Genomic DNA, 21,870 nt, shown 5'->3' with positions numbered 1-21,870 from the left:
TATTTTTGGCATACATTATTAAATAGGTGCACTGCATACCCAGGTATTTGAACTAAAAGAAAAGAAAAGTCATTTTTGGGTTCAGCTCGACTTTAAATCTTTACAGCATGTATGTCCCCGTGAAAGAAAGAAAGTGGCCACGTCACACCGATGCCACCAAGCAATTGTGATGTCATTGGTGATTATGTAATTAGTGAGCGATGTAATCAGTGATGAATCGAATCGAGCAAGTGTCATCAGTCACTCAAGCAACCCTGTTGCCAGGTGACATGATGACCCTGCTGATGAAGAAGGACACTCTGTCTGAGGAGGCCACTCAGTTCTACATCGCTGAGACGGTCCTGGCCATCGACTCCATCCACCAGCTGGGCTTCATCCACAGAGACATCAAACCAGACAACCTGCTGCTGGACTCCAGGGTGAGGAGAGACATACACACGCACACACGCACACACACACACACACACACACACACACACACACACACACACACACACACAGAGACATCAAACCAGACAACCTGCTGCTGGACTCCAGGGTGAGGAGAGACATGAAAGCACGCACGCACGCACGCACGCACACACACACACACACACACACACACACACACAGAGACATCAAACCAGACAACCTGCTGCTGGACTCCAGGGTGAGGAGAGACATGCACGCACGCACGCACACACACACACACACACACACACACACACACAGAGACATCAAACCAGACAACCACACACACACACACACACACACACACACACACACAGAGACATCAAACCAGACAACCTGCTGCCTGACTCCAGGGTGAGGAGAGACATGCACGCACACACACACACGCACGCACGCACACGCACACACACACACACACACACACACACACACACACACACACACAGAGACATCAAACCAGACAACCTGCTGCTGGACTCCAGGGTGAGGAGAGACATGCACGCACGCACGCACACACACACACACACACACACACACACACACACAGACACACAGAGACATCAAACCAGACAACCTGCTGCTCGACTCCAGGGTGAGGAGAGACATGCACGCACGCACGCACACACACACACACACACACACACACACACACACACACACACACACAGAGACATCAAACCAGACAACCTGCTGCTCGACTCCAGGGTGAGGGAGAAACATGCTCTCTCACACACACACACACACACACACACACACACACACACACACACTCTCACACACACACACACACACACACACACACACACACACACACACACACACACACACACACACACACGGGACTGCAATAGCAGGGACCTTGTGCTTGTTGAGATCCATGTTTCTGTGTTTACAGATTATGCACTCACCATTTTTCAAAAACACTGCACCTCCATCTCACATTGATATTGGACAAAGAACAGTGTGACAGATCCAAAAATGAGTTTCATCCGTTTCTGTCTGCCTGCTGCCTGTTATTCTAATCTAAACCTAATCTCTCATCTAACTCCTTAAAGAGATGAGGAGCGGTGAAATGTCTTCACTTTGAGAAGTTTCCTCATCTTTCTAACCTTGTGAGGACATTTGGTTCTTATAAACTGTAAAAAATACAATAAGCCGCTAATACACACAGTACATAAACACACACATGCACACAGGGGTCAGAAGTCACAGAAACGTGCAACATCCATATTCACAGGGACGAACATCTCCTCAGCATCTGCTGCATGTTGTTTGGCTGTACAGTTTGCGTTCAGTAGGTGATCTGCTGTGTGTGTCTCTCTCTCAGGGACATGTGAAGCTGTCAGACTTCGGCCTGTGCACCGGCCTGAAGAAGGCTCACCGCACAGAGTTCTACAGGAACCTGACGCACAACCCGCCCAGCGACTTCTGTGAGTTCACACCTGACTTCCACCACAAACGCTGAGCACAGACTTTACAGGAAAGAAGACCCAAAAAGTAACACGGGCAGAGCCCTTCAAAAGCCTGAAGTCAGGGATGGGCAACTGGCGGGCCCTGACCTCACTCAGTGTGGCCCTCGGGTCAATCCCCCCCTCCCCCCACTCTCCCAGAAAGCATGTCGCATACCTCAGTCCTGATTTTTGACTTGCTAATTTTTCCCATTAATCTCCCAGTTTGATAGTGATACAAATCTAATTGCTGTGGCTGGCTTAGTTTCAAAGCTAGAGCGAAGGTTCTAGTAGAGCGAACGCATCCATTGGTACCAACCGTGTCATGCTAGCTTGTCGGGAAGGGGGTTAAATAACGCTCCAAAGTTGAGCGACATTTTGGTGAGGGGGAAAACTGGCATGACTATTTTCAAAGGGGTCCCTTGACCTCACCTCAAGATATCTGAATGAGAATGGGTTTCTATGGGTACCCAGGAGTCTCCCCTTTACACATACTTTACACATAAGTGAGAGATAATAAATGCATGCTTATTTGAAACATGTCATGGAATGGGAGTGCAGACTAGAAATGCACGATAAACATGAATATTAGTTGTTGCACTTAGTGTCTCTGTTAACTTTTGTACCATTACTGAATGATGATTTTTGAGACTCAATTGAATTGAAATATTGGTACATCACTCAGGAATGTGAATGTTTCCCCCCACTGTTAATTAAAGAATGGGAGCATTACTAAATGCATTTGCATATGAAAAATATAAACATGGGATAATACACTTTAAATACCAGTATATATGTCGTTCCTTTCATCAAATTAGTAGCTATAATTGGGGGTGATGGGGTTACAGCACTAGTGGAAGTGCACGGTCACAATCTGGCCCTCTGGTAGCGAGGACATTTTTCTGTGGTCCTCTCTCATCAAAGTTGCCCATCCCTGCCTAAAGTGATACTAAACCTTGAGGTTTTTGCTTCGGAGATGCATAACTGTTCAGTCATCCTTTCCTTTCCCTCTCTCTTATCTTTCTTTCCATCTTTCTGTTTCTCGCTTTTTTCTCTTCTTTCTTAATCTCCTTTTCTCCAACCTGCAGCCTTTCAGAACATGAACTCCAAGAGGAAAGCAGAGACCTGGAAGAAGAACCGAAGGCAGCTGGTGAGAGTTCGGTCTCAGTGTTTTTTGTTTTGTTTTTGTTTTTTTTGCCAATGTGACCAAAATCTCGCCAGTTTGAATACCTGAACCAGCTGGGAAACTGGTGCTCTCCTCCCTCAACAACTCCCTTTCGGATTGCCCTTGAGCAAGGCACTCACTGAACCCCTTATTATTATTGTTGTAGTGGTGTCTCATATTGTGTCATTCTGTAAGAATTGGTTGAGCAAGCTTGCTCTGTGCCCATCAGGCTTATTCCACGGTGGGAACGCCGGATTACATCGCCCCTGAAGTCTTCATGCAGACTGGATACAACAAGCTGTGTGACTGGTGGTCTCTGGGTGTCATCATGTACGAAATGCTCATCGGTAAGTGGAGATGTAGACCGCAGAAATAAGTTGTCATTGTTTTTTTGTTTTTGTTGTTGTCTTTTTAGGCATTTATTTGAATGGGGAGAGACAGGAACAACTGGGTGGGAAGGAAAGGGGATTTGAACCCAGGATATTTTGGTTACACGTTTTAGCCTGCTGAGCCACCAGAACCCCCCCTCCCCCGACCACCCAAAAAAATAAGAATAATCATCGTCTTATAACCATAAAATCATATAACTGAAAATCCTTGAAAGTTTATGGATTTGAGAAAAATAATTTTAATTTGATACATTTTTGAAAATTAATGAATGGCTTTGAAAGTACTTTTATCTCCCCCCCCCCCACATCCTGGGATATGTAATCTAATCTAATTTTGGCCTCAAAACATGGCAATTCTGACCAAATAACTCCAAATCCACATGGAAATAAATAAAGGAATTACTTGGCCAATTTCCCCCTCCTGCCCCAGTCGCCGCTCCACCGTCTGCAGAGACTAGCACCATGCTTCCTCTGACACATGCGCAGTTGCCAGCCGCTTCTTTTCACCTGACAATGGGGAGCTTTACCGGCAGGACGTAGCATGTGGGAGGATCACGCTATTTCCACCAGTTCCTTCCGCTCCGAAGAGGCGCCCCGAACGACCAGAGGAGGCGCTAGTGCAGCGAACAGGACACATACCCTCAATCCGGCTTCCCACCCGCAGACACAGCCAATCATGCCTGTATGGATGCTCGACCAAGCCGGAGGCAACACGGGGGCGCGAACCTGCGACCCTCGTGTTGGTAGGCAGGGAATCTACCACTACACTACCTGGACGCCCAAATAAAGGCATTGCTAACCAAATCAGATTAGACCATGACTTTATAAACAAATACAAATATCCAACAATGACCATAGATGCTGAATAAACAGATGGTAGGTAGCAGATGAGAATGGAGTAAACAGGTACCAGGAACCAAATAGAAGTTGATAAAAACAATTGGCTATATATATATATAATTTGCTATATATTGCGACCAACTGTACCAATATGTTTAGAGTTGGAGAGGAAAATATAGACTTTGGCAGACAGAAACAGTCATAACCTCGTTCTTTATCCAGAATAAAATCAATCAATCAATCAAAAACCTGTTCACACAGGACCACTGTTATGTGATGACTTCATGTAATGAATGAATGAATCAACCCACCAAACCTTTCCCCTTTTGGTGAAATACAATAATAGAATTCACTGCAATCAGAGGTGAGCAGATATGTTATTATATAAGGTAAAGATTTTACGGTTTGTTCTGATTTAGCTAAGCAAACCTGAAAACTTTCACTGTTTTGGAGTGAAGTTTGACGTGTTGTCCCGTGGTGCCTTCATGTTACCCTCCGTTGTTTCAGTGTTTTGGAGTGAAATTTGACATGCTGTCCTGTGATGCCTTCAGGTTACCCTCCGTTCTGCTCGGAGACACCGCAGGAGACCTACAGGAAGGTGATGAACTGGAAGGAAACGCTCGTCTTCCCCCCTGAAGTGCCCATCTCAGAGAGAGCCAAGGACCTGATACTGAGGTGTGTGTGTGTGTGTGTGTGTGTGTGTGTGTGTGTGAGAAACAGCTCGTACACATTATCTTTGAATCTCTCTTGTTTATAAAAGCCTTTAAGATCTCATAGCCTTTCCTTAGTTATCAGTTCTTTTAAATTATGTTCTTTCTCTGTATTCTCATTTTTAGTGCTCTATAAATAAAGTTTATTATTATATGACCACAAATGAAAACTAGAAGGGCACTCAGACACACTTTTTTATGTTTTTAAATTTGTACCATCTTTTCTTTCCTCATTAGCCAGGAGAAATTTATTAGTTGTTATTTCTATCTATTATATCACCATTGACTCTTATTCCATTGGTAGATTTGACCACGTTTTATGTATTTAGGCTTTTACAGGTGTTTTACAAACCCTTGAGGAAAGCCAAGTGCTGACACACGTTGGTTTTAATAGTAAATCTTTCTTCTCAGTACCGCAAGTGTTTCTGAATGTCCTTGCTCCCTACAGTCTGTGTGTGTAAAGTTGACTGGCCTGTAGAGATGATGCGTTGTCTCATTCTGTCCATCCTGCTGTTGTGTTCAGGTACTGCACGGACGCTGAGAACCGGATTGGAGCGGTGAGCGTGGAGGAGATCAAGAGTCATGCCTTCTTTGAGCCGGTGGACTGGGAGCACATCAGGTAGACTGCATCAGATCATGTAGACTGTGAGGACATCAGGTAGGCTGGATCAGGTAGACTAGGAGCACATCATGTAGACTGGATCAGGTACACTGGGAGTGCATCAGGTAGAAAGAAACCTGATACCTCAACTCCGTTTCAGGAAATGCATCTCTTCAGCTTAAGGGTGTGTGATGTGTTGCATTGTTAAACATCAACATATCATTGTGAAATTCATTCATAACTTGGTCTGATAATGACTGCAGTGTAAACCGTAGAGACTGCACAAATATGGACGTAGCCACCACGACGTCACCCATTGGTTTGTGGACTCCCCGTTCTGAAGCCTTGAATTTGGCCAAAGACGATGGGATTCAAGCAAGACGGCCCAACTTCAACTCACTTCCTGTCATTTTGTCACGTGGGTTTTGCCCATGGTTTACCACGGACACGCCCATTTAGGAGACTTTCCGCAGGTCTGAGTCAATGGTTGAGCACGCCCATTTAGGAGACTTGCTGCTACCATTAGTTAGAATTGGCGGAGCCTGCGGTGACCCATCTATAGTAATATAATATCTATGGTTTGGCATGTTGACCTTCGCCATCTTTTTTCTCTCTCTTTTTTTTGTTGCCAAAAGTGACCATATCTAGATGAGAAGAGCCACAGTGCCGCCTGCTGTTGGTCTGTGATCAGTGAGCTGTGCGATCACTGGACAGGCGACCTGTCAAACGTGCCCCAAAGCATAGTCTGCTTTATTTCTTTTTGACTCTAAACGGGACCAAACAAAATGAACATTGAGAAGACTTGAAACTATTGCTCGAGATCATAAACTCATTAAGAAAGTGTTTACTGAGGTCATAATTCAAGTGAGAAGTAGGGTAATTTTCCCATTGACTTCTATAGAACCAGACCTCTGTTTTGTTTTATGTTGTCAGTGGTTTTGATGTTAATAGCCTGTGTTTGTCTATTCACATGATGGACTATAAAGTTATTCTGAATCACAATTGTACTCGTATCTATTGTACATGAGCACCCTGAAGAAGAAGAAGGCTTGCCTGTCCAAAATAAAGTGTGTTGCATCAGATCTGTGAAGTTAGAACAGACTTCAGTGACATCAGAGCTGTGAAGTAGAACAGACTGCAGTGACATCAGAGCTGTGAAGTTAGAACAGACTGCAGTGACATCAGAGCTGTGAAGTAGAACAGACTGCAGTGACATCAGAGCTGTGAAGTAGAACAGACTGCAGTGACATCAGAGCTGTGAATTAGAACAGACTGCAGTGACATCAGAGCTGTGAAGTAGAACAGACTGCAGTGACATCAGAGCTGTGAAGTAGAACAGACTGCAGTGACATCAGAGCTGTGAAGTAGAACAGACTGCAGTGACATCAGAGCTGTGAAGTAGAACAACAGACTGCAGTGATTTGTTCTCTGTCAGCCCCTTAGTTTTTTTGTTTTTTGTTTGTTTTTTATCTCATCTCATCTGCACAAATCTGTAACTTTCCTCTCTGGTGGGATTTCCCTCCCTGTACTTGTATTCCTATGTTTCTTTTACCCATGATTCCCTCTGTCTCGGCCTCTACAGGGAGCGGCCGGCAGCCATCTCCATCGAGATCAAAAGCATCGACGACACATCCAACTTCGACGACTTCCCTGAATCAGACATCCTGCAGCCAGCAGGTTTGTCACAAATTACACTGCCATCACAAGAAGAGTTCTAACTAACTCTATCGAAAAGAAAAACATCATCAACAACAACAAAACACTTATTTCTCCTATGAGTTGAGGCTTTCGGAGTGTTGGAAATGTCAAATCAATGTCAACTTCTCGCTAAATGCCCATGTACTTTATACAAAATATTTAATTTGAAGTATAAAAGCAGGAAACCGTTGGATTGTCTACTCCAGGTAGGGAATGAGTCCTTACCCCAAGTGAAGGAGTTCAAGTATCTCGGGTCTTGTTCTCGAGTGAGGGGACAATGGAGCGTGAGATGGGCCGGAGAATCTGAGCAGCAGGAGCGGTATTTGCGTTCGCTTTTACCGCACCGTTGTGACGAAAAGAGAGCTGAGCCAGAAGGCAAAGCTGTCGATCTTCGTTCCTACCCCCAACTATGGTCATGAAGGATGGGTCATGACTGAAAGAACAAGATCGCGGATACAAGCGGCCAAAATGGTTTTTGCCTGGCGTCTCCCTTAGCCCTCGTTCACACAGCACGCCGAAGCAACGCTCAACCGAAGCTGTACCTACGCTGTACCCACAAGTTTCATTTCGGCGTCCTTGTTAACAGGTGAAGCCGTTCACACCACCCGCGCGCGTGCCACGCTGACGCCGTGCCGAAGCCACGCTCACGCCACGCCGAAGCGATCACTCAGGCCTGACGCCGAATTTCCAAGCTTGACGCTGAAGCCGTGAAGCCGTGAGGCATCAAGTCAATGCGAGTTGTGGGCGGGTTCAAGGCGCGAGAGTAGGCGCTGAGGGGAGCTGAGAGGAAAAGAGAAGGTGTCTTGTGTGTCTGCTTCAAGCTTCAGTTCTGCTTACGTTTGGCGTCCTGTGTGAATGTAGGCTTAGGGACAAGGTGAGAAGCTCAGTCATCCATGAGGGACTCGGAGTCGTATAGAAAGTAGCCAGTTGATGTGGTTCGGGCATCTGATAAGGATGCCACCTGGGCACCTTCCTAGGGAGGTGTTCCAGGCACGTCCAGCTGGGAGGAGACCACGGGGCAGACTAAGGGCTAGCTGGAGAGATGATATCTCCATCCTGGCCTGGGAACGCCTACGTCCCCTGCTGGAACTCTGCGACCCGATTCCGGATAAGAGGTTGAAGATGGATGGATGGATATAAAATGCAAGGTTTCCTTTGCATCGTTCATTCAAAACAATCTTTCATTCCCATTGAAGACCTCTGTTGTCTGTATTTACATGATCAGTATTAAGTTGATGATTTAATGCCGTGGCTTTAAATACCTCTAGTGCAGCTTTTTGTCTTAAAACCTTCAAACCAAGCAACGCTAGAGATGAGAGAATAATCTTTCCTTTTCAAGTACTAGATTCATTTGGTTAATAATCAGAGGAAGACAATAGACTGAACACAGATCAGTATTTCACAAGGAAAAAGTCTGAAAAAATAGGCTTGTTTGTATGGTATATACGTTTTTCCGCTTTCCCATAAATCGTCTTTCAACCAGCCCAAATTATCTCCAGGGTTCCTAAGCAGGTCTGGAAAGTCTGGAAAAGTATTAAAAATTAAGTTGATCATTTCCAGGTCTTGAATAGTTTGAGATTTGAAAGGGGGGGGGGGGGGGGGGAGTATGAAAAAGTATGAAAACTTGCGGTTCAGGTCCGATACGCGCATAATTAAAATAATGTTGAGATAGAGGGATGCTCTTATTACCCAGCCGCTGTCTGCATGCATTATATGAAATACACCCACCAGAATCACATCCAGTCAAGAACATACAGTCGGGTCTGCCTGGAAAAATATGGAATTTTAAAAATGGAAAGTATGTAGGAACCCTGCCAATCATTTCACATATTGTGATATTTGTGGATGTGAAGAACAGTCTTCATCTATACAGTGATATGACGTATTTAGCAGGGGCAGAATATCTGTCATATTGAACACCAGACAAAATCTTCAAAACAAATCAATGTGTGTAATTGAAAATGTGCAGGAACCATGAATCTCATGACCCCAGGTTGAGACGAGTAGCAGTGACGAGAACCACTCATATTTTCTCTTTTTTCCTTTCTTTGAACAGCCAACGTGACGGAGCCGGACTTCAAGTCCAAAGACTGGGTTTTCCTCAACTACACGTACAAGCGCTTCGAGGGCCTGACGCAGCGCGGCACTATCCCCACCTACATGAAGGCGGGGAAGGCCTGAGGCAGCGGGCCGGCCGGAGGGACAGACTTTTCGGGACACAGGGTCGGGGCCCCCGAGCCCCCGCTGGTGCTGAAGGACCGCCGTCTACATTTAACCCTCATCACAAGCCTTTAGGTTCGCTTGGCCACAGCAGGAAAAAAAACGGCAACTCGGGAATTAAGGAGTGTTAACGCATTACCTCGGTCGTTTATATATCGTCTCATCCAGAGCCATTGAAGAGAGAGTCACGCCAACTGACGTCCAAAATGCTTGATCGTCAACGTGACTCACGTAGCTATGAGCTCCGTTCTAGCTAGTTTCAAGGATAGTTCCAAGAAGTACCTGGCGGGCCGTTTGAATGCATAAAATAAAGCTGATAATATACAATTTGATTCTTTAAACATCTTACCCTTTCGAAGCACATCACAAATGGTCCATTCTGCAGCAACTCTACAGCGCTGCTTAATCCAGAAGCTTACTTCCGGGAACTATTGCGGGGTTAAAAAAAAACCATTGGAGTGAATTGAGATGACACAACTCTAACGGCTCTATGGCTCTGGTCTCGTCTTTTAGCCATAGCTCTCAGGCCGGTGTAGGTACCACATCGACTCACTCTGCCGAATGTGCGCGGCTCGGGTCCACGACTACAGTTGAAGTTCAACTCTCACATTATTTATTTTCAAAAAGTAAGGCTCGTGTTTATGAGAAATGGTCCTGTACACTTGAATCATGATCATTAAATGTTTGTATGATTCCTATTTTAACGTTCCCAAATGTCTGATGACATCAGTAGCTTAGCTCGCTAAGCTGTCGGACATTTTGCCCACGTTAATCCCACGTGCCCGACGCACAGCCAATCACAATGCGTGTCCGACGTACAGCCAATCACAATGCGTGCCCGAGCCTATCTGGTAGGCGACCCGAAATTACACCGACACCTGTACACTACCTACGACTCGGCATATCTCAGCAGTGGGGCTTCCGTGCGAGGCGCTGCTGAGGCCGCGTTCACACGAGCATCTGGGATCCGTCAACAAAACAGACGACATCTCCTGTGTGACAGAGAGCGAGGCGTGAGAATGTCTCAACCTAACCAGTGCGTCATTTTTTTTTTAAACTAGTTGAATTTTGACGTTGCCCACTAACAACTTCTATAAATGACATTTCTAGGAATGCGGTTTGCACTGGAGCTCCGCCCCACAGCGGCACAGCCTTGTCTGAAAGTGACGGATGCTGAATGTCTCATGTGAACGCTGCCTCGCATCGACCACTCCAAACACTGTCACAGCTGGTTGGTGCCAATATAGACGAGCTCTGCACTGTAGTCAAACTCTGGATGCTTGTTAAGCGTGAGACTGAAACTCAGTTGTTATAGATTTAAGCCTCATGATGGCGCTGGTGCGTACAGTAACTTCATCTGCAACTTGCCCATCTATCTATGCTGCACAACGAATTGCCAAGTCCATCACCTCACGATAGAGCGAGTTAGTTTCTGTTTGCCGCAGAAATCAGTATTTCCCCCGTGCTTCAATTAGAGTCAGTCCAAGGGCCAATCACTGCTTAGCTGGAGGAAACATGCAAAGTGCCTTTAAATAGCTGCTGAATTCTAAATATTTTATTGGTATTTTCAGAGATTAATCAGAAGGCTTTGAACTCAGATTGCGACGTTAAAAACACTGAAGCTGATTGAGCAGCAGGTAACCTCTACTGAAACCTCTACTGAAAGAACGAAACCAACACAGAAACAAACAAACAAACAGAACGGACAAGTTGACCTTTGCAGAAGCTTGACTTCAGTCAGCTAGTGAGCTGTGATGGGCAAACTGCAGCCGGTCGTCCAGTGAAGCAGATTTATTAGTGAACTAATGATGGGTCACTCGTAGTGTTTATTGTATTTGCACAGTGGGAAAAAATGCATCGATAAAAACAAAGGTGGAGAGGATTTTTTTCGTAAGTTACTAGAAAACAAGCTCAAAACAAATGCGTCAAAGCAAATAAATATGAGAAACAGGGGACTAAATATGATGGTAACACACAACATGGTGGGAAAAGTATTGATTCAATAAATAGAATTTCTTATAGCGCAAAGGAGCTTAGCACATGTACGGCTTGTGGCTTTTAGGTCATAGGCATTCTGAGATTATACATTTGTTCATTTCGAATGAAGTTTCCTTTGGATTTCCTTAAAGTTGACGTTTTCTCAACAACAAAACATCCCTTTTTAATATCAAAACAAAATGAATGCTTCCCTATAAAACAAAAGCATTTAATCGTAGCGTTTGCTTGGAGTTGTGACTAAAAGGACAGATAGTTACCAAAGAAGTCTGAAAAACACATGTAGCCGTCGCTTACTGCACATAACCTTGAAACTACCTTGAAAAGGAGCGTCTTTCCAGGAGAGATCTTCTTGTTTTGGGAATGATTTAACATTTGTGTATCTGCTGCTGTTCAAAAGGGAGACGGGCGTTTGTCTGTCGGCTGTCAGAAGGAGAGTAAAGCTGTGACATGTAGAGACAGACTGAAGAGGAACCGCCGGCCTGGCTATAGACTGTTTTCATGGAATTGTGTTGCTAGGGAGCCGTTTGAAACCTAGCTTATTACCTGTCAGCTATTGTTTTTTGTTTGGACTGAACACAGCTTCAGCCTCCTGTCCTGTGATGCCACTGCTCCCGCTGCCATGGCAACACAGTCACCAGAAGCCACTGCTCCCGCTGCCATGGCAACACAGTCACCAGAAGCCACTGCTCCCGCTGCCATGGCAACACAGTCACCAGAAAAAACGTTGGCATTTGACGTGTCTGCAATGCGGGATACGTACAATCTCAACGTCAGTTTGAAACTAAACATTATGCTTTTTACATTCCTAGAATGTCACCATTTTGCATTTCTGCAAACCTATAATCTCAGCGTAGATTTGAAAGTAAATGTCGATTTATTTGAAAACCTCACCGCTTTTCAAAGTGTTCAACGTAACTCAAAACGGCTTTAACAACTTTGCTTCTGTTTAGGCAGATAAAACATCTTGCTGGAGGTTGGGAGTTATGGTTTGGGTTAGTCTGAATTAACAACAACGTTAAATGTGACTTACAGTTGAAATGTAGACTTTGGACATTCTGGGACTTGAACACGAGTCTCCAGTGTGAAAGGCAAGTGTTTACAGGCTCCATCCACCTCAACCACAACACTCTTACTGGCCACCGCACTATTTCAATAACAGACTCTATGATGTGGAGAACGTTGATAGACATGTATCTAGAACGTGATATGCAAAGTATTTTTGGTTCAGAAACATTGATATTCTATTAAAGATTAAATGTAAAGATTATATACAGAAGATATATCTTTTTACAAATCCAAAGATATATCTTTGGATTGCAGAAAAGTACAATGCCAACGTTTTATTGTGGGGATCAGGCTGGGCATGACAGTTTGAAAGATTACAGTGGTGTTACAGTATAGGCTATCCAACTCTCTGCTTTTTATTTATCATCCGTTTGACCTCAGTCCATTTAATCCCACTGAGATTTAAGAATCTCTTTTTCACCAAAGCAAACATGAACATTTCAACCAAACAACATAAACAGACATTGGGGTTAGTGGGTATAGACCAGTATGGGTGTTTGAAGGCTGATACAGAGATGTTTTTTTTAGACTGAAGCTGCCAGTAGCTAATATTTTGTGCCGATATTCAGTATATAAAAATGTTACATGCCAAGAAAATTTAAAAAATACACAGTAGTGCAAATGCATAGACAACGTCTCGTTGTAGTTTATAACTATGAACTACAGTATAATGATATATTGTTGCTGCAGCATTCAAACTACAATAATATCTGTGATTCCGACTTCCGTGCCCCCTTTTTTCATAGTTTTTAAAAGTGATTGGTTGAAAATGTATTTTTTCTGCATCGAAAATAGTTATAGTAATTGTTTTGGATGTTTTTATAGTTACGATTTGATTTACGAAGTACAGTTTAAATATTTTTTGATAGTTATAGTATTTAAAGGTGACTTAACTGTCTGCCACGGTGCCACCCTACACGCTCTTGATATAGGCTACTAGTCTGGATGTGGAATATTGTAAAAGGTATATTAAATAAGAAATAAACAAAAAAAACAGCCAACTATTGACTGGCTAGCAACATGCTGTTGTGTATTGTGTGAAGATGTGTACATATTGTAGTAGACGTTTGAAGGGAACCGACAGAGGAAATGCCCATTAATATATTCACATTGTTGAGTTTTTATGTTGATGTTTTATGTTTATGTTGAAAATAAAATCATTTTAGGAATCTTGAAAGCCAGTAATCCTTTCTTGTCTTAGTGTTATCTTTAATTGTGTTCTTTGTTCCAGCATCATACGTTTCCTCCGACTGGACTTCGGTGTTCACTTGTTCAAACTGAAAGATTTAATAAACATAAAGAAAGATTCACTTCAAAACAATTCAGCAGCACGACGAGTTTTTATATTTTGTCAGAATTAAAGCTGCAACGATTAATCGATTAGTTGTCAACTATTAAATTAATCACAACTATTTTGATGATTGATTACCCGGCTTGAGTAATTTTTTGAAGAAAAGTCAGAATTCTCTGATTCGGGCTTCTTAAATGTGAATATTTTCTGGTTGATTTACTCTATGACAGAACCTGAATATCTTGGGCTGTGGAGGAACATTTGATGTGATCTTTTTTCTGGGGGTCTCAATGAGATCAATGAATGCTTCCTTTTTCAGGGCTTTGAGAAACTGATCATTTTTCACCATTTTCTGACATTTTATAGACCAATCAATTAATCAAGAAAATAATCAACAGATTAATGAACAATGAAAATAATCATTAGGGACTGTTGGTTATTTAGAAGGAGGGGGGTCACTGGAGGGATTTGGGGCGCTCTGAATTAAAAAGCTGTGACCCTTCTCTGACCGAAATATATTTTTCCTTGAACCTCCACAAGTCATTGGAAAGATATGATTGACACTCCCCGACAAAATGTTATATACAGTATGACGGAAGCGGAAGTCTTGACGCCTGCTCTACTTGGAAAACCCTGAAATATACCGTACTCCTATTTCACATCCCACCCAAATCAGCCACTTTGTGTCTAAAATGCAGGAACACGGGTGCAAGCAAGACATTAATTGGAGTGCTGGGACTGGACCAGCTGTGCCAGACCATATGATACTGGCTACAACATACACAGCCACTAAGCTGTAACAGTAAGCGGTAAGTATAGCTATAGTACTCAATGAGCCATCTACTCCATGGTGTCACTCATCCATTCACCAAATAATACAAAATATCTATATATATAAAATTGAGTATGTGGGCTATGTCTGTTTCAAGTTCTGTGTTCGGCCACAGAGATGCCGTTTTACATGCAATCGAGCACCAATAGGGCAGGCGAGGCCACGCAGCGGCCGACCTACGGGCAGGGCCGCACAGCGGCCGAGCCTAATATAAAGCCCTTTTACAAAGTGTTTTACATATTTAAGATTCACTTTAATAGTAAGTAGCTAATCAGATACTGTAGGAGACAGTACAGAAAAATGATTATAAATTACAAAATATGACGTCCTTTAAAGTGACATATGATGGGGGGGCAGCAGGGGCACCGTATATGTTTTCATCTGTTATGGTGCTGCAACACGATTCTGTCATTTAGGCCTATAGCATAATAGCATTGTGATGCGCAGGGCCCGCTTTGACCATCTTGCATTGGGACCCAGCATTGACTCGTTATGCCACTGGGAGGAAGAGACAACCCAAGACACTACCAGAGACACACACCTTTTAAAGCATCATGTGTTTCGCTGCAGGTGACAGTCTGCTATGGTTCTCTGGATCCACTAGAGGGCGCTGTGAACGTGTGAAAGGGAGGCAAGCTGATACCAGGCGCATCTTCAATCAACCAGACAGAGGTGAAGTAAAACATCCTACTCAAGTAGAATTATTGTTACTTTGTTGATGTTTTGCTTAAATAGAAGTAAAAGGTCTGATCTACTGAAGTGAAAGTAAAGCTAAAATTTTGAGATTTAAAATTCCCCTCAGAGTAAAGGTTCCTGAGTTCCTCTTTAAATATCTTTAACAAAACGTTTTTTTATAGCAGAAATTGTTTTTTCCTACCCTAATGTATAAGTCATCTTGTGACCCCCTGAAATGATCTTGCGACCTCCGGAGGGGTCCCGAACCCCAGGTTGAGAACCATCGAAATAGGAGGTGCCTGTGAGCCGAGGAAACGTTTCACTCAAAAGCGAGTCCTAGAAAGAGTGAAATTCCTCTGGCATGAGTAAGAAGTGACACCATGTTCCGGCTGACAGCCAGGAGGAGTTTACTGACACTGACCACAACACAAAGCCAGTAAGAACACAAAACCAGTCCTCCAAAAACCAGCCAGAACACAAAACCAGTCCTCCAAAACCAGCCAGAACACAAAACCAGTCCTCCAAAAACCAGCCAGAACACAAAACCAGCCCCCAGGACCATTCAGAACACAAAACCAGTCCTCCAAAACCAGTCCCCCAAGACTAGTCAGAACACAAAACCAGCACCCCATAACCAGTCAGAACACAAAACCAGTCCTCCAAAACCAGTCCCCCAAGACTGTCCACAACACAAAACCAGTTCCCCAAAACCAGCCAGAACACAAAGCAGTCATCCAAAACAGCCAGAACACAAAGCCAGTCCCTCAAAACAGTCCACCGAAACCAGTCAGAACACAAAACCAGCCCCCACCCAAATCCAGAACACAAAACCAGTCCTCTAAAACTAGTCCCCCAAAACCAGTCCTCCAAAACCAGCCAGAACACATCCAAAGTTATAAGACAAGATCTGTTTTCTCGCTGTAAAAAAGCTCCAAATATGAGAATCAGAATATGGGAGCACACAAGTTTAGGGAATATGGGAAAACTATGCAATTACACCAGCGGTTCCCAAAGTGGGGTTTGGGGATCACCAATGGTCCCAGGGGGGTCTGAGGAATAGTTTTAAATGAATAGTTTAAACTCCTTTCCCAAGTTAACAGTGAAATGAAGTCCAATGACAATTCTGATTGGAGATTTGAGCAAAAAAAAAAAATCACAGTTATGGTTGCTTGCGACACAATCTGATTAAATGTGGGTCTATTTGTGGATCTTAGATGTTTTATTTATTTATATCGTTTATTAACTGATAGGGACAATGCACTTCACTCATTACAAACATGTCAATGTAAATGATGTTTCAGAGATTAAAGCTAGATAGTTTCCCACTCCTGTCCCTGGTAGGCTTTTAGTAAGAAATAAACATAAAAGGAAGATATCAAAGTTACAACTACAACATACAGTTATTATAGCATTATAGCCTAAAGACGATACGAATCAATTCATGAAATAATTTAAAATGCATCTCTGATTTTGCTTCAGCCAGCATAATGAAAATGGTAGGAGAACCCCTGACTACACCACTCCGGAGACTTTATTATAGGCTAGAATATAAATCCCTATCCTATCCCTGTAATATTACAGGGACTTATATTAAAGTATGTCTGAGGTAGCCTACTTAGGGGATTTATTGTATTTTTAAGGACTAGCACCATTATTTATCCAATTAGAACCTATATAACCTATAGTTTTGCTGTCGTGTAGATATAACATTCTATGCAGGTTATCATAGGACTACAACTAGCCAACAGGTAGCTATACCCCCCCCCCCCCCCCCCCCCCCCTTCCCCGACTGACGTCTCTTCCGGGTTGGTAGTCCATTCATTCATCTCTGGTAAAGTCCACGGTACTTTCTCTGCAGACGCGCAAAATGGGTTAACGAGCCAGCGGGCGGCACGTGATGACAAGGTTATATAATATATAGGTCAACACGTTTCTGACTGGCACGTGCAGCGTCCTCCTTACGTAAAGTCTCGTGCGAGGTTCTCGAATTACACTATGTAGGTGAGAGCCGAAGATCGTCTATGCTGGCAGCAAACGACAGCTCGGTAGATTTATAAAGACAGAGGGGAAATGAGGACGCCCTGGGAGTGGGGGATGATAGAGGATACTGTAGCCTAATAATGACACCATGTTAAAATTAGAATTTCTGTTGTTTTCTTATTGAAGCTATCAATAATAAAAAATAAAATATAGATGTATCATTAATTAATTAATTAATTAATTAACAAATTAATTTTAATTATTAATTAAAATTGTTATTATTATTATTATTATTATTATAATAGGACGAATCAGCGTGACGTCACTTGACACCAAGAAATGTGGAACCCCGCGGCAGTTAATAGTATGAGTTGTGCCAAACAAACGTTAATATCTCAAAAACTATAGCCTACATCACATATATTTTGACGTTCTGAGTGAGAGCAGAATTAGCTCAAGAGTTTGATGTATAATATATGCATGTCGTGTTAAAGTTGTGTGAACTGTTGCAGTTTTTAAAATGTAAACAGAGTTAACTGGCTAGAGTCAGACACTCACGCCTCGCACCACTTGGGCTCCATAGGGTTCCATTGCCGTTGGCACCCAGTGACGCGGTTTGTTTACCAAAATGCTGCTCGGCTTATCCCTCATATAGGCCTAATAATAATAATTATTATTAATAATACTACTACTAATAATAATAAATAGGCTGTTGTTGTTGTTGTTGTTGTTGTTGTCGTCGTCGTCGTCGTCGTCATGAATCTCAATGGAGTTTAGTGTCCTATTGTCTCAATTCTGTTTCAGTCTTTTCCATCCAGAACATCACTGTGACCTCACAAATGTAATTTTCAAGCTCGTTAATGAATATCTCAGGAATGCCTTGACAGAATTTCTTCGGATTTGGCTCAAACGTCCACTTGGACTCAATGATAAACTGATTCGATTTTGCTGGTCAAAGGTCAAAGTTCAAGGTCACTGTGACCTCTCGACCGTTTCATGCTTGTTAATGCGATATCTCAGGAACACCTTGACAGTGGAGCAGGCTATGGGCAGAGGAGGTGCTGTGACAGCAGCGCTCGCTTTACGGCTCCTTACCAAAAAGTACTACAGTTTATATGCATGAGTAGTTTTTCCATTCATAGACAAAACAACAACATTAGAGCCAGGAGGAATTTTACAACTGAATACATTAAACACAATATTTTTATTTGAAGTTAAATTACTAAACAAAGAATGACCACACACACACACACACACACACACACACACACACACACACACACACACACACACACACACACACACACACACACACACACACACACAACAAACAAACTTGCCTGTTTGGACGGACACATTTAATTTCAAAGCCCAGTTGTGACATGTTGATTGTAGTCCCAAACTGAAAAAGGGCAACTAGTAGCCTAAAGCAGATCTTTGAAAATGTACACTATTTAAACTCAACCACCCAGACATATCTCACATGTAGACAAACAGCGTAAATCTGAATTCTTGAAGTGCAAATTCACTGAAAGCAGAGTCTCTGCAGGTCTCAGTTAAAAAACAACAGAGGCAGAGTGAGACTTCTGTCTTTATCACCCCTCTTTGGCCGGAGAAGTACGAGTTGCAGCGTGGGAGAGAGAGAGGGAGGGAGAGAGTAGTCGAGTCAGCAGTGGTGACGCTTTTTGCAGTCTCGTGCTGGACCGAACTTGTCTCGGTCTGATTGAGCGTTTCCTGCGCGTCAAGTGAACAGCAATCAGCGCATCACTAGACAATCACATGACGTCATCATGATGTGACCCGCCCTGCAGACAAGCATCGGGAGGGAGACGCAAACTTCAGCATCCGTCAGGCTACAAGAAGTTAACACAATTAGAGAATGTAGAACAATACCTGTTCTGTTCTGATCTGAGATCTGATCTGATCTCTCCCTTAATGGCTACAGTCACGCAGTTTTGGACACAATCATAATACAAAAAATATTCTCAGATTTGGGTCTGACGGACAAAATCTCGTCAATGGTCCTTTTTAAGGGGTTGAGACTCTAGAAATGCGCATTCCCACCCCTAAAAGAACAGACGCTGATTCATGCATGCTGCAGCTGCCAGATGATGATGGCTGGAAAATGAATGAAATAAAGTGGAAAGTAGGCCTGTAGGTTAGTGCAGTCTACTCTGACGGCTGTGTGGAAAATGTATGAATGAAGTGAAAAGGCGTAGGGAGGAGGAGACAAGTGCACAGAACCCTCCCTCCCTCCCCCTCCCTTCCTTGCGTCCTTGGAGTTGGGTGTTCTCTCCTCGGTACATCCCTCACGTGCCCCCCCCCCCCCCCCTCCCTCCCCATCTCTGTGTTACTACATCTGGTGGCTCTCCTCTCCACATGCGTCTCGACGCTGCGCTGCGTACCGGGCAGACCGGCTCCAGTCCAGGCATGTCGGCCGGCGGCGAGGACGGGGCAGCGGCACGGGACAGGGACAGGGACCGGGACAGGCGAGCAGGTAGGCGACCCACCGAAAATGCGAGTTTTTTAGTGAGGAGTTTCTGTGAGCAGCGCGTCATTGATGCACTTTTCAAGGGGTTTGATTCGTTTTCCGGTACGCGCCGAAACCCCCCTCTCCAAAAAAGAAACTGGCGGTGGCGGTTAGCGACTGTGTGTTATTTCTGTTGACAGTGATCAGATCAGGTGGGTGGATCAAATGTCGATGATGTGACGTCCATGCGGTTTCTATCCGTACTTAGCTCAGACAAATTAAAGTAGGGGGAGACTTCCACACACACAAAAGTACAGTAGCCTAGTGTAAGTAACCGGTGGAGTAAGTTGATTGGGTGCCTATTTCCAATTTCTGCTACTTCTCCACTACATCTTTAAGGCAAATAGGCTATTGTAGCTACTTTGTACTCCACTATAGGCTATTTGATAACTTTAGTTACTTGCAGATTATATTTAGCCTAATATAAAAATAATGTTTATGATGTAGCCTATTAGTAGGCTATACCCAACATATAGCCGACAGAAGTTGATGAACGCATAAAATGAACACACATGAATGCATCAATAATTATAATCCAGTAGTTAAATGCATGTTATTTTCGCATCACAAGAAGGTTGTGGGTTCGAAATCTTCACCCCGGTCCCTTCTGTGGTGAAGGAAATACCACAGTGTCAAAAGAAAGTCCTGCATTCAAAACCTTACTTAGATAAAAGTATTAGCTTCAAAATATAAAGCCTACTCAAAGTATCAAAAGTTAAAGTGCTGAATGTCCCATTTCACAATAATATACCACTTAATGGTGGGGGTCATTTTAATTCCTTATATTAAAATTAATAAGTTATTAAGTTATTAGTTGATATTTATTTTTCAATTAATAATATTAATCTGCAAACTTTAACTAGTAACTGAAGTTAGCAAATCAATTTAGTGGAATAAAAAGTACAATGTTTGCCTAAAAAATTTAGTGGAGTAGAAGTATGAAGTTAGCCTTGCAAGGCACCTGGATTCCCAGATCATGAGATCACATGACAAATCCATCTTCCCAGCTCTGATCTATTGGTTTGAATCCAAACCCCGTGATTCGCACCAATCAGCATCCAGAGGCACAGAGGTACTACACACTGCTTACACATTTACTACTGCATGCCTTCACAATCCCTATGGACTTCCTTCTGTAGTCTTTTATCAATACTGATCAATATTTAATTTATTTTCATTTCTACACAAACCCTTTTGAATCACTATTGAAAACTGACACATTTGCAACTACAGTAGTTGCCTTTTCAGTATCATGCTATATTATCATGCATATACATGATTCTTACCAAACAAGAATGAGCTTACACAAGCTTGATTTCAAATCCATTTATTACATTGAATATGGTCATATTTACACTTTATAAAAAGAAAAATCACTTTGCCTTGACGATCTTCAGAACAAATGTTTTTGCTGCAGTCACACTTCTCCATCACATAACCTTTAATGTGAAATGCACAGAACAGCCACCTGTAAGTCACGTGGGAATTTACAAACAGGCCAACCTCATGAGACAACATACAAAAAAAATAGTTTATTCTTACCAGCAACCACCTCCAGTTTCCTGGTGGTGGTCCACTTGACCTCCTTACATAGGCACCATACACCTTGGCCTGGCATTACATTCACTCTGCAAATAAGTTTGAACAACAGAGAAGCTAACCTCCACTCACACACACAGTCAACCACAACCACCCTACACACCCTCATATCTGATGGTGTATAAAGTATCTTTGATGACGTGAACACAGGCTAAGAGGCTTAGCTAACACACCATGCTAGACTTGATTGTGGTTTAAGAAAATGCCTTCTACTTACAGTTATTGTGTCATCGCTGTCACACTTGTATTTGTTGTATTTGGGCGTTTTGAGCCTCTTGCTGAAATGGCTCTGCTTGATCTCTTTAGTTTACAACATTGAAAAAGAAACATTTAGCTTTGCAGTTGTCATGAACTCTGTCTAGTTTGGTCTGGTCATTTC

General features: G+C 43.1%; 2 protein-coding genes across 3 annotated transcripts in view; both read left to right on the top strand.

The window, feature by feature from the left end:
- The window catches only part of LOC310795151 (serine/threonine-protein kinase 38-like), a 35,951-nt gene extending 25,807 nt beyond the window's left edge, over positions 1-10,144 (top strand). Inside the window, exons 7-14 of one of the 2 annotated variants that reach the window (XM_083657196.1) lie at positions 265-419; positions 1,778-1,880; positions 2,987-3,048; positions 3,293-3,410; positions 4,844-4,967; positions 5,526-5,621; positions 7,186-7,280; positions 9,358-10,144. In XM_083657196.1, the coding sequence (XP_083513322.1) occupies positions 265-419; positions 1,778-1,880; positions 2,987-3,048; positions 3,293-3,410; positions 4,844-4,967; positions 5,526-5,621; positions 7,186-7,280; positions 9,358-9,482 (878 nt within the window). In that variant the 3' untranslated portion in view covers positions 9,483-10,144. Of the gene's footprint in view, positions 1-264; positions 420-1,777; positions 1,881-2,986; positions 3,049-3,292; positions 3,411-4,843; positions 4,968-5,525; positions 5,641-7,185; positions 7,281-9,357 lie in introns of those variants that run through there. The other variant, XM_083657197.1, reaches the window with a different exon arrangement.
- Positions 10,145-19,741: 9,597 nt separating this feature from the next.
- LOC310798947 (basic helix-loop-helix ARNT-like protein 2) overlaps positions 19,742-21,870 on the top strand; it is a gene marked incomplete at both ends in the record, with an annotated part of 32,683 nt that continues 30,554 nt past the window's right edge. Inside the window, one exon of the mRNA XM_083661502.1 lies at positions 19,742-19,859. Within this exon, the coding sequence (XP_083517628.1) occupies positions 19,742-19,859 (118 nt within the window). The remainder of the gene's footprint in view (positions 19,860-21,870) is intronic.

Source organism: Poromitra crassiceps, assembly GCF_964638095.1.
Source record: "Poromitra crassiceps genome assembly, chromosome: 2".
Lineage (NCBI taxonomy): Eukaryota > Metazoa > Chordata > Actinopteri > Beryciformes > Melamphaidae > Poromitra > Poromitra crassiceps.
The sequence above is the reverse complement of the archived record's forward strand: the minus strand, read 5'-3'. Positions and strand labels throughout refer to the sequence as shown.